The sequence below is a fragment of the Polyodon spathula genome, chromosome 7 (genome assembly GCF_017654505.1).
Source record: "Polyodon spathula isolate WHYD16114869_AA chromosome 7, ASM1765450v1, whole genome shotgun sequence".
Lineage (NCBI taxonomy): Eukaryota > Metazoa > Chordata > Actinopteri > Acipenseriformes > Polyodontidae > Polyodon > Polyodon spathula.
The window spans coordinates 36,769,079-36,782,082 of NC_054540.1; the positions used below are offsets into that span (position 1 = coordinate 36,769,079).

The 13,004-nt window shown below is 39.6% G+C and overlaps 1 protein-coding gene across 4 annotated transcripts in view; it reads left to right on the forward strand.

The window, feature by feature from the left end:
* LOC121318600 (ninjurin-2-like) overlaps positions 1 to 11,483 on the forward strand; it is an 81,478-nt gene extending 69,995 nt beyond the window's left edge. For 2 of the 4 annotated variants that reach the window (XM_041255454.1, XM_041255458.1), the window contains exons 2-4: positions 8,892 to 9,126; positions 9,457 to 9,612; positions 10,501 to 11,483. In XM_041255454.1, the coding sequence (XP_041111388.1) occupies positions 8,892 to 9,126; positions 9,457 to 9,602 (381 nt within the window). In that variant the 3' untranslated portion in view covers positions 9,603 to 9,612; positions 10,501 to 11,483. Of the gene's footprint in view, positions 1 to 8,891; positions 9,127 to 9,456; positions 9,613 to 10,030; positions 10,126 to 10,500 lie in introns of those variants that run through there. The other 2 variants (XM_041255455.1, XM_041255456.1) reach the window with 2 other exon arrangements.
* The last annotated feature ends 1,521 nt before the right edge of the window (positions 11,484 to 13,004 follow it).

The window sequence follows — 13,004 nt, forward strand, 5'->3', positions numbered from 1 at the left end:
ACACTTCAAGGGGGAAGGACGCCTGTGTGCCTGCAGCTACAACCACCTGTAGGTACAGTAAACAAACTTAAAAGCCATACTGTACTGTCAATGAGGCTGGCTTTCATCCAGCGGGTGCACAGAAGGGTAACTAAGGAAGGATGTAGTAAACAGTCACTCAGGAATCATATTGTAGTGTAAACAAAAGCAGCAGGATTGTAGGGCACAGATTTGTAGTGATTCTTTTATGGTCTTCTGTGAATTAATACTCAGTTCTGTAACGTGCATGAAGACGAGCATTCCTCAGTTGGAAACAATATGGACAGAAAAACTTTGTGTTTACTTCCCTTATAAAAGTTTCCTGTAGTTAAAGCCTAGCAAAGTGTAATAAACCACAGTGAAAGCATTGTAAAGCATAGGCAAACATTGTAAAGACCACTTCCCATGATGACAGATTAAAACTCTTGGGCAACATCACAAAGAAACAGTTATGAAAACAAAAGCCCAGATAACACAGGTTATCTACAAAAAATGTGAAAATTTCAAAAAAAATAACAAAAATGGGAATAAGTAAACACAGAAAAACCAAAGCCCTGAGTACAGCATATCATTTCCTAAATTCCACATGGACAATGCAGCTGCCTCCTGTTTGGTATATAGCATAACTGCTCATTTAGCGCCCACGCTTTCATTAGCACTTGCAGAGAGAATTGAAATACTAGAGAATAGTATTTCAATCGTCCTGCTCTGAGACTGAGTAGCAATTCTGCAATCTGATAATGACTTTTAGGATTGGCTTAAGACAGAGGGAAGGAGACATTTCTTCACACAGAGAGTGGTGCATTATGTAGGGAATGGGCTACCAGTCATGTTGTTGAGGCAGAATCACTTGTATCCTTTACGACCCAGCTTGACAAAGTTTTGAAGTCACTCAGCTGCTAGGACCCGGATGCACGTAGATGGGCCAAATGGCCTCCTCTTATTTGTAAATGTTCTTATGTTCTGAAGTTAAATGTTTTGGGGTACAGTAGTAGTCTGATTTATATGTAGATGTTGCTGGACCATTTGCCTCTGTTACGTGGCCCACATCCTTTTTAACACAATTGTGTTCAGTTACTCCCTAATGGACAGATAGTGACCCCTACTGGAAGAACAATCTGACTTCAGTTCATGATGATTTCTTCTTTTCATGACATGTTTTTTTTTATGCTGTACTTAATTGGAATGTTTCTGGACTCGCGTTCGCGTTGCTCAACTGCTTTTATACTTTACCAATGTGACGTCATTGTCCAGCTCCGTTCACCGCAATCAGGGCATTCTTGGCACTTTTCATCATGTGATTCGCTATTTGTTCCAACCTGCAGGGGGTCAGGATTGTTCCATAACTCCAGTCAAAGCATTTTGATGTTGTCGTGTTTCATGTATTTTTATTAAGTGAGCGATACCCTGCTGTGGGTTGCTATGGTGACTTGCTTTATTTGAGGCCTACAGTATGTGACTAGCTATAAAATGTACAGAAGAGTATGGAATGAGCTATAAAATGAACAGAAGAGTATGGGGCTGGCTATAAAATGAAAAGGAGAGTATGGGACTAGCTATAAAATGAACAGGAGAGTATGGGACTGGCGATAAAACGGACCACACAGGCCGGTGGAGGTCTGGTCTGATTGTTGCTGTGTTTTCCTTCCTGTATTCGGCCTGTGTCGGACTGACCCCTACTTCCTATCTTACCCCTTGGGCCTTATAGCCAGCAGCTCTCATGAAAGCTGAGTGACACTGGTGCTGGCTACAGTTAGGTACAGAACTGCCTCTTAGAATTATATATATGAGTTCCCCTCAGTGATGCCCTGAACACCCCCTCCCTGCCATATCATTCTCTCTCAAGCACACACTGACAAAATCAGCTGAATTGAACTGTGGCTTTCTGATGCAAACTGCAAAAAAAGGGAAGTGACTTGCTACTGTTGCACAATTTGGATTGTGATGGATTTCTGGTGAAAAACAGTAAACAGTATAAATCAATTTAAACAGCTTCAGATGATGAGAACACCTTCTGCACTGGGCATTAGAAGCAAGATCATTTTTGAACAACTCATTTTTTAAGTTGAAAAACCTGTTAATTAAAACAAATAAACAAACAATTGACTAAGGCACTCTCAGGTTGTTTGTTCTCATTTTGTAAAATTAACATTTCTCAAAAAACAGAAGTTAGACTGGAGTAAAAAGGTAGAAAATATGACATATTAATACAAACCATATAAAAGAAGAGTCCTCAGATTTTGAGGACTCTGAATATTGTGAATTCTTTGAATATTGTGCCACCCAGAGTCCATTAATGAGAATGCATCCACATTGGGATTGTTCAAGTTCAGTGGCTGGTGATAAATTCAGCCTGGTTTGTTGTCATGCAATGGGTATTTATCATTGATGCCTGTGTTGTTGTTCTTGGCCTGCTAGACATGATCGTGATTTGAGTTTGTGTAAAAAGTTTGTTACGTCATTTACTGTATTTTTTTTTTTTTAAGTATATTAAATATAAAAAACAATATATATACAGCTCTGGAAAAAATTAAGAGACCACTGCAAAATTATCAGTTTCTCTGGTTTTACTATTTATAGGTATATGTTTGGGTAAAATGAACATTTTTTTATTCTATAAACTACTGACAACATTTCTCCCAAATTCCAAATAAAAATATTGTCATTTAGAGCATTTATTTGCAGAAAATGACAACTGGTCAAAATAACAAAAAAGATGCAGTGTTGTCAGACCTCGAATAGTGCAAAGAGAATAAGATCAGATTCATTTTTAAACAACACAATACTAATGTTTTAACTTAGGAAGAGTTCAGAAATCAATATTTGGTGGAATAACCCTGATTTTCAAGCACAGCTTTCATGCGTCTTGGCATGCTCTCCACCAGTCTTTCACATTGATGTTGGGTGACTTTATGCCACTCCTGGCGCAAAAATTCAAGCAGCTTGGCTTTGTTTGATGGCTTGTGACCATCCATCTTCCTCTTGATCACATTCCAGAGGTTTTCAATGGGGTTCAGGTCTGGAGATTGGGCTGGCCATGACAGGGTCTTGATCTGGTGGTCCTCCATCCACACCTTGATTGACCTGGCTGTGTGGCATGGAGCATTGTCCTGCTGGAAAAACCAATCCTCAGAGTTGGGGAACATTGTCAGAGCAGAAGGAAGCAAGTTTTCTTCCAGGACAACCTTGTACTTGGCTTGATTTATGCGTCCTTAACAAAGACAAATCTGCCCGATTCCAGCCAAGCTGAAGCACCCCCAGATCATCACCGATCCTCCACCACATTTCACAGTGGGTGCGAGACACCTGCTTGTAGGCCTCTCCAGGTCTCCGTCTAACCATTAGACGACCAGGTGTTGGGCAAAGCTGAAAACTGGACTCATCAGAGAAGGTGACCTTACTCCAGTCCTCTACGGTCCAATCCTTAATGTCTTTTGCAAACCTCAACCTGGCTCTTCTTTGCTTCTCATTGATGAAGGGCTTTTTTCTATCTTTGCACGACTTCAGCCCTGCCCCTAGGAGCCTGTTTCGAACCGTCCTCATAGTGCAATTCACCTCAGCTGCCGTTTGCCATTCTTTTTGTAGGTCACTTGATGTAATCCTACGGTTGCCGAGTGACATTCGAATGAGTTGGCGGTCATCCCGGTGAGAGTCGTTTTCACCCTCTGCCGGTCTGTAGCTTTGTTGTCCCCAATGTGTGCTGCCTGACCTTGTTCTTATGAACCGTCGTCTTTGAAATTTTAAGGATGGAAGCAACCTGACGCTCACTGTATCCCTCTGCCAGTAAAGCCAGAATTGAACCCTTCTTTTCCTCACTCAAAACTTTCCTTTTCAACTCTTTGGGCATGGTCAATAGTTATGTTTTGATTCCAATTACTTTTGAGGTACTACTAGCACTGTTTTGCCATCCAGCTGGTCCTATTACAAGAGGATAGTGATGACCACAGGAGTGGTTTTTATACTTTTCCTCGTTAAATAAGATTTGGTTCAGGTGATCCCCTAATCAGTACCTCAATCAGAAGAATGAGGTGTGCCTGTGTTGGAATTCAACAGACACTGGAATGGAATGGCTGCCATACATGTAGAGATGCTGATTTAAGAAAAAATTTGCAGTGGTCTCAATTTTTTCCAGAGCTGTATATATACACACATATACACACAGTACTGTGCAAAAGTTTTAGGCAGGTGTGAAAAAATGCTGTAAAGTAAGAATGCTTTCAAAAATGGACAGGTTAATAGATTATATTTATCAATTAACTAAATGCAAAGTGAGTGAACAGAAGAAATATCTACATCAAATCAATATTTGGTGTGACCACCCTTTGCCTTCAAAACAGCATTAGTTCTTCTAGGTACACTTGCACACAGTTTTTGAAAGAACTTGGCAGGTAGGTTGGCCCAAACATCTTGGAGAACTAACCACAGTTCTTCTGTGGATTTAGGCAGCCTCAGTTGCTTCTCTCTCTTCATGTAATCCCAGACAGACTTGATGATGTTGAGATCAGGGCTCTGTGGGGGCCATACCATCACTTCCAGGACTCCTTGTTCTTCTTTACACTGAAGATAGATCTTAATGACTTTCGCTGTATGTTTGGGGTCGTTGTCATGCTGCAGAATAAATTTGGTGCCAATCAGATGCCTCCCTGATGGTATTGCAGGATGGATAAGTATCTGCCGGTACTTCTCAGCATTAAGGAGACCATTAATTCTGACCAAATCCCCAACTCCATTTGCAGAAATGCAGCCCCAAACTTGCAAGGAACCTCCACCATGCTTCACTGTTGCCTGCAGACACTCATTCGTGTACCGCTTTCCAGCCCTTCAGCGAACAAACTGCCTTCTGCTACAGCCAAATATTTCGAATTTTGACTCATCAGTCCAGAGCACCTGCTGCCATTTTTCTGCACCCCAGTTCCTGTGTTTTCGTGCATAGCTGAGTCGCTTGGCCTTGTTTCCACGTCGGAGGTATGGCTTTTTGGCCGCAAGTCTTCCATGAAGGCCACTTCTGACCAGACTTCTCCGGACAGTAGATGGGTGTACCAGGGTCCCACTGTTTTCTGCCAATTCTGAGCTGATGGCATTGCTGGACATCTTCCGATTGTGAAGGGAAGTAAGCATGATGTGTCTTTCATCTGCTGCAGTAAGTTTCCTTGGCCGACCACTGTGTCTACGGTCCTCAACGTTGTCCGTTTCTTTGTGCTTCTTCAAAAGAGCTTGGACAGCACATCTGGAAACCCCTGTCTGCCTTGAAATTTCTGCCTGGGAGAGACCTTGCTGATGCAGTGTAACTACCTTGTGTCTTGTTGCTGTGCTCAGTCTTGCCATGGTGTATGACTTTTGACAGTAAACTGTCTTCAGCAACCTCACCTTGTTAGCTGAGTTTGGCTGTTCCTCACCCAGTTTTATTCCTCCTACACAGCTGTTTCTGTTTCAGTTAATGATTGTGTTTCAACCTACATATTGAATTGATGATCATTAGCACCTGTTTGGTATAATTGTTTAATCATACATCTGACTATATGCCTACAAAATCCCTGACTTTGTGCAAGTGTACCTACAAGAATTGATGCTGTTTTGAAGGCAAAGGGTGGTCACACCAAATATGGATTTGATTTAGATTTTTCTTCTGTTCACTCACTTTGCATTTTGTTAATTGATAAATATAATCTATTAACATGTCTATTTTTGAAAGCATTCTTACTTTACAGCATTTTTTCACACCTGCCTAAAACTTTTGCACAGTACTGTGTGTGTGTGTGTATATATATATATATATATATATATATATATATATATATATATATATATATATATAACGCCCCTCCCACTTCTGTTAGTGTCTGGAGTACACAACTCCTAACCCACTGTAAGTGACCAGCCCTGGGTTCCCAATACTTATTTAAATTATAATTTGTCTGTTAGAGATATATATGTACTGTTTCTTAATGCGGTGCCTCCAGCTATTTATGGGGCATCTAAATACACCTCCCCCTTAATAGGAATTATGCACACACGTGTACTGAACACGTGCACTAATATAACAGAAATATCACGTTGCAGGCCTGAACCGCCCATCGGGTACGTAGTGGCAACAGTAAAAAAAAAAATAAAAAAAAAATGCCCCTTCACTTATTTATGTCAAATAAGCAACAAAATTACACTTTTAAAAAAACGGTGTTTTGAATGCAAGCAGTACTCACGACCAGCAACACAGTTCCGTTTCTTGCTTCCAAGGTAGGTTCGTAGAAGGGCACAATAAAAACAACGAAAAATCTTCTTTTCCAACGTGGCCAGAGGTACTCGCGGCTTTCTCCTGGTCACCCCGAGTGCTATGTGGGTCTCAGCAACAGTTCCAGACGCCAGCAGAAAAGTAAATTAATAATAAACAAAAAAGACTATACCATAAAATGGTGACTGTCTACAGCAAACGTTTGGTTTACTGAAATACATTAGCCTCTTACACTCTGCTAATAAAGTACAAAATATATCGTTCAGATAATAATTTTTTTATTATAAAGCTTTTTTTTCACTCCCTCACGTTGCGTGTGTTCCTTCGCACTCTCTCGAACCTCCTTTCTCTCTCTCGCACAAACCCAATCACAATGCTAAGTCCCACCCCCAAATTCCACTACCTGTTGGCTAATTGGTTCAGAGAGGAAACCTGTCCAATAGAATTGTGTTTAGGTGTAGCAACTAGTAAATATGATTCTGGTGCATTCTAACTATGTTACAAGAAATACAAAATTTTCATTTAAAGTAATAGCGCAAATTTGCAGCAGGGCTATATATATATATATATATATATATATATATATATATTTATATAGATATTATATATATATATGTGGTATATTATCTTAGTGGCATATGTGTGTGTGTGTGTGTGTGTGTGTGTGTGTGTGTGTGTATATATATATATATATATATATATATATATATATATATATATATATGATTTGGGTGATTCTACCATTATGGTACATTTTGCAACATGTTAAAAAGGAAAAACAAGAGTAAATATTTTTTCAAATTTTTTTTTTATTCAAAAAAATAAACCTTCAAATATACAGAAACTGCTCTTTGCAGAGCTCAACAGCAAAACACCCAAAAGATTTAAGCTAAAAATCCACATGTAAACAGTATTTTTGGTCAACTCTGTTACTGACATGTAGCATACTGTTCAGCAAAGTGTGTCTACTATTAAATATCTAATTCATGGATATATGGCAGTTCATGTGTCCCTTATCTTAGTTTTAAAAAAGCTAGTTGTTAACAAGAACTTATGTTTAAAATCTATTAAGACTGTTGATCTGCAGAAATGATTCAGAGGTATTACACTTTTTATATGAAAGTCTTAATATAAGGTTAATTTCTATAATCTGAAGGGCATTGTATCATCAGTTTGATTTTGTTTGTAATCAACTCAAGTTATCTTTTCTCTAAACTATATTGAATACATTTTAGACTAATAAATTCAAAGCTAACATAGCTGACATGACAGTAACATAGTTGACCGTGGTAACAGAATTGACAGGACGGGGGTGGGGGGGGGGGGGGGGGATCAGTGAAATAAAAATGTTCATTTCATAAATTGTCCCATTTTTAAAAACAACATTTTGTATCAAACATCTTTTAAAATATGAAAACAATTTAAGAACACATTTAAAACTTGTGAACATTGCAAACAAATGTTGTGACTAAGTGACTGAGACTTAGAAGTACTAGGATGCCAGAAAAAATTGAATATGCGCCTCATATAGTGTATCACACATTACGCACTTAGTGAAAACTAAAGCTGCTAAACAAATATCCAGGAGTATTTGGAGGTGGTGTGGATGTTGTATGTGTTTAGCTTGTGTACAGAGGCTCCTGCAGTCATGGAAACTCATGGATATTGTTATAGCATACAAATCAATGACGTGCTTTACACTTCTGTTATTTTGGACCATACTGCAGTCAAGGGCTTTGGTGGTGGAATCATGCATATCACATCATCATATAAGTACCACAACATATCATCACGATTGGGCCAATAAAATCTGTTGGACCCAACACAATGCATGCACTTCACTCGAACATGTGTTTCATTAGTTAGAAGTACAATTCCAGGATACAGCTCATCTTCATACTTAAGGACACACCGTTTCCCAAGGACATCTGGATTTTGCCATTGAATGTCCCAATCAGCAGGATCTGGAGATTCAGAAAGAGGTTGAACTGCAAAGCTGAAGTTTTGTGTATTGTAGCATTGACATTCTAGCACCTGTTGTGTTGAGCACAAACAGCTAACATCTCGATATGTAAGCTTTCCTGGAGCAAGTGTGATGAGCTGATGAATTTTCATTGTAGAAGGTACAATTGGAAGACCTGTAGGCATTTTTTGGCTTTGTCTACAATATCATTATCCACGTGGCTCTATATATATATATATATATATATATATATATAATAGATATATCTATATATATAGTATATATATTATTGAGGTTCCAACTTTTTATAAAAAAGGTAAGAATATGTAGATGATATCTGTTTAAAAAGACATAATACCCTGACCTGCATTCAAGGTTATTGAGCTTGTAACGTCATCACGCAACGCTGCCTGTTACACTTTACACTTTGAACTCTGTGATCAGCGGCAACCACTCTGCAAGAGCCTGGCTCGAGTTGGTTGGAGACAATCTCTGAGGTTTAAAGGGGGAGTGTGTAAAGGGCAGTGTTGTGTGATGCACGGTAGTTCTGGGTTCTGACCCACACTGATGAGATAAAATTAAAATCTTTATAACTACTCCTTCAGAGGAACCTGTGCACGGTCAGAGCTTAGTTACACCAGCCACAGTCTTAGCTCTGCTCTTGTATCTTTTCTACCCAAGGATGAGCGTAGCGCCCCCAGGAGAGATGCAACCCCCCTCAATCTGAACCACTATGCCACCAAGAAGACCGTGGCGGAGAGCATGCTGGACGTGGCTCTGCTCATGGCCAACGCCTCGCAGCTGAAGGCCGTGATTGAGCAGGGGCCCGGGTTCAAGTATTACATCACCCTCCTCGCCCTCATCAGCCTCTCTCTGCTCTTCCAGATGGTCATCGGAGGCCTCTTCATTGCCATGGGTGAGTAGAGGCAGCCCCAGCACCAGTCACACAGATACAGGATACACCGTGAACATTCAGAGTACTGCATTTATTCCACGAATGAGGACAGATGATTAGCGGTTGTTTACGGCTATCCTCATGAGTAAAGCCAGGCTCTTGAATAGCAGCTGCAGCATGGAAACAATGTGCTTAACATTAGAAATAAAATCTAAGCAAAACAAACTAAAGAAACACAGTATAGCACAAAGAATTGGCGAATGTTTTGACTTCTTCAATGTTCATTTTGGAAAGACGTTATACACTTCTCTAAGTCTCTGTTCACAATCCCTGTCTGTCTGTCTTTGCCAGCTCGGAAGGACCTCAACGATGTGAGAAACCAGAGGAAGCTGAACATCCTGAACAATGTGGCGACGGGGCTGGTGTTCTTCACAGCGATCATCAACGTCTTCATCACAGCTTTCGGGGTCCAGAAAACAGGGCTTTACCCTAACTGACAACACGCAGGTCAGTCCACACAGACAGCCTAATCAGTGCTGGCACAACACTGTTAACAATAAAAAATAATTTAAGGACACAAAAAAAAGAGCAAGAAACTGAAAATACAAGGAAAAAAAAACTTATATACCTCAAAGTTATATTTCCATTCAGTGGGACTGTGGTGCGGTACCCCAGTTCCTGTGTGTACTTTTTGTTTTGTGTTAATTTGTATTTCTAGTATTATTATTTAAAGGTACTGTCTTTGTTTGAATGTTGTTTTGTTAATTATTTTACAGCATTTCGAGCTGATAAATATAATACATCTAAAAGGCAATTGCTACCCCTGCTGGTTTTACACCAGCACGATATTTGTTGGTTTTGTATCGGTTGTGTCTGTCTGTTTTGGCCACAGTTTTGTTTTGTTTAAATCTTTGATTTATAATAGCCCACGCCTCAGCGCTCCACTCACCCCCGTGTCCTGTCTACTTCCTGGTATGACGTCACCACAAGCCATTCGGGTCACAGGCAGAAACAAGAGATACCTGAAAAAGACTTGTACAAACAACTTTAGTATTTCATTGTGTCAGTAAAATAAAAAGGAAAGCCTTTAAACAATATATGTATTTTGAATGTGTTATTTCTTCTCTGTTTCACTATGCTGTCTGTAGCAAAAGCAATAACTGCGGCGGTTTATTTTGAAATGTTATTCACTTTTGTATTTTTTAAGAAACATAGAAAATAAGATAGTAGGTGAATGATTTGTCATTGGAAACGCCTGAAATAAGCTTGATGTTTACGTGATTTGGTCTTAGGTTAAAAGTGAGTTTCCTGCCTGAACTACTGTTTTGCTTAATAGAACATTGGCTCATGTTCAGTTCGAATTTCTCATATTGTTTTTTTTTTTGTTTTTTTCAGGTTTTTTTTTTAATCAAGTCTCTTCTTTCAGATTTCAATGTACACAAAGGTCTTCTAAACAACTAGCATATTCACAGAAGATGACGTTCACCACAGCCCCTGTAGAGACTCAACTGCTTCAATAATACAAGCATTAAAGGCATCCGCTAAAATAGACAAACATGGTCAGTGAGAGAAATTCTGTACGGAACTGGGAATGACAATATGACACTAACTCATCATAAACATTACCTGCCCTGTGCACTGGAATTGGACACAATACTTCATTATTCCTATGAACAAGAAATAATCCCCATATGACAGCCCTTGAATGGTTATCCTCCCAAAAATATGTTACATTCCTTTAACAAAGCAAGCAACCTGAATGCTTTGTAACCCTTAAGTGGTCAGGTGGGGTCTATTTCACCCCAGGGCTATGTTTCACTTGCAATGTCACTTATTTATTAGACCCCACCTTACCATTTATGTAACAAACATGTGTGTACCCAGATCATCTTGTTTGCTGTATTTTTCAGATTTAAAGGCATGAGTGACAAACACATTCATGGGCTGCAGACAAGAAGACCACGTTTTCATGTAGGACATAGATGTGAAAAGGCAGTTTGCCCCTCACATTTTGTACCACTTTGTAAAAGATGTTACGAAGAAAGTGATTCAATTAAAACCTCTCTGTGCTCATTGTCAGAGCTTGTGTAAAAGGGATTGTAGATTGTTGAATGAAAACCTTTTTGAAAGACCTTTATCTTTATTGATACCGGTAACGATCAATTCAGATATATGGTCATGTTGACCCAACTTCATCAATTACAAGTCAACACTAAATACATGGAGTTAATACGCTTGCTTGCTGTCGTTCCCTGTACAGTACAAAGCTTTTTGTGTATATGCTACAGCAGGCATGCAACCAAACGCATACATGTTTTTAAAGTTGAAATTCATTTTATAAGTAATTCAATTTTGTTAAACAACAGGTATATTGTTTAGAAACACTTTCACAGTAACAACTAAATATATTGTGTTTATAATTATTATTATAAATCTGTAGGTTTTAAAGGGGGTTTTATTAAATAAATACATTTCTCCTCAACCGCTTGTCTTGTGTTTTATTAATAATAATAATGCAAAATGATTTCCCATATCCAGGAGCAGTATATTCCATTGCATTGACAGGGACACCTCTTGAGATGCACACGAGACATGTCACTTTCTCTTTTTCATCATATCGTATAGTTAGTGGGTCAGTGCTAAGCAAAGTGTTATCATATAATACATTTTAACTGCAGGTAGTAAGGAGTTTCATAGTCAGAGGGGCAAGGCAGCTAATTGATTGGGGTCTATTCAAATAATCTCAACAGTGGTAGCGGATCCACCATTGTTTAAAATTAATAATAGAAGGGAATTGTAAGCTGGTGAAAGTAATATCCGGGGCAAAACAGCTTCATTCAGTATTATTCAATATTTTCTTAGGCAGAGGTTTTGCAGTTTTAGAATACAGAGCTAAAAGCTACATGCTGCTCCTAACTGGTGGTATTGCTGTTCACTCCCTGCCTCTCACTCTGACACTGCGAAGCCGCAACATCACAGTGCTTGCAGGTCTTATAATTAAGTATTCAACCCCTGTGCTGTGGAAGCTCCCAGTTTGCACCGATGAAAGAAATTACCCTAACGAGGACACAATTACCTTACCATTGGTCTCCACCTGTGAACCATTAAAGTTGCTGTCACATTTTCTGGATAAAAACCCCACTGTTGAAGGATCATTGGTAAGGCTGTGAATCTAAAGGAAAATGAAGACCAAAGAGCATTCTACAGAAGTTAGTGATACAGTAATACAAATGCATCGATTAGGGAAAGGGTACAAAATAATATCCAAGTGTTTGGATATCCCAGTGAGCACAGTTGGATCAATAATCAAGAAGTGGAAGCTGCATCACACCACCCAGGCACTGCCAAGAAAAGGCCGTCCCTCAAAACTCAGCTCTCAAACAAGAAGGAGACTTGTGAGAGAAGCCACAGAGAGGCCAACAATCAATTTGAAGGAGCTACAGAGTTCAGTGGCTGGGAGTGGAGTAATGGTGCACCAGTCAACCATATCAAGAGCTCTGCATAACACTGACCTGTATGGGAGGGTGGCAAGAAAGAAGCCGTTACTCAAAAAGTACCATCTGAAAGCACGTCTGGAGTTTGCCAGAAAGCATGAGAGTGACCCAGCTGCGATGTGGGAAAAGGTTTTGTGGTCAGATGAGACCAAGATAGAGCTTTATGGCCAAAACTCAAAGCGCTATGTGTGGCGCAAACCTAACACTGCCCATGCCTCAAGGCACACCATCCCTACAGTGAAGTATGTGGTGGCAGCATCGTGCTGTGGGGATGCGTCTCATCAGCAGGGACTGGGCATCTTGTTATAAGTGAAGGAAGAATGGATGGAGCAAAATACAGGAAAATACTGCAAGAGAATCTGATTCAGTCCGCTAAAAAACTGAAGCTTGGAAGGAAAGTCACCT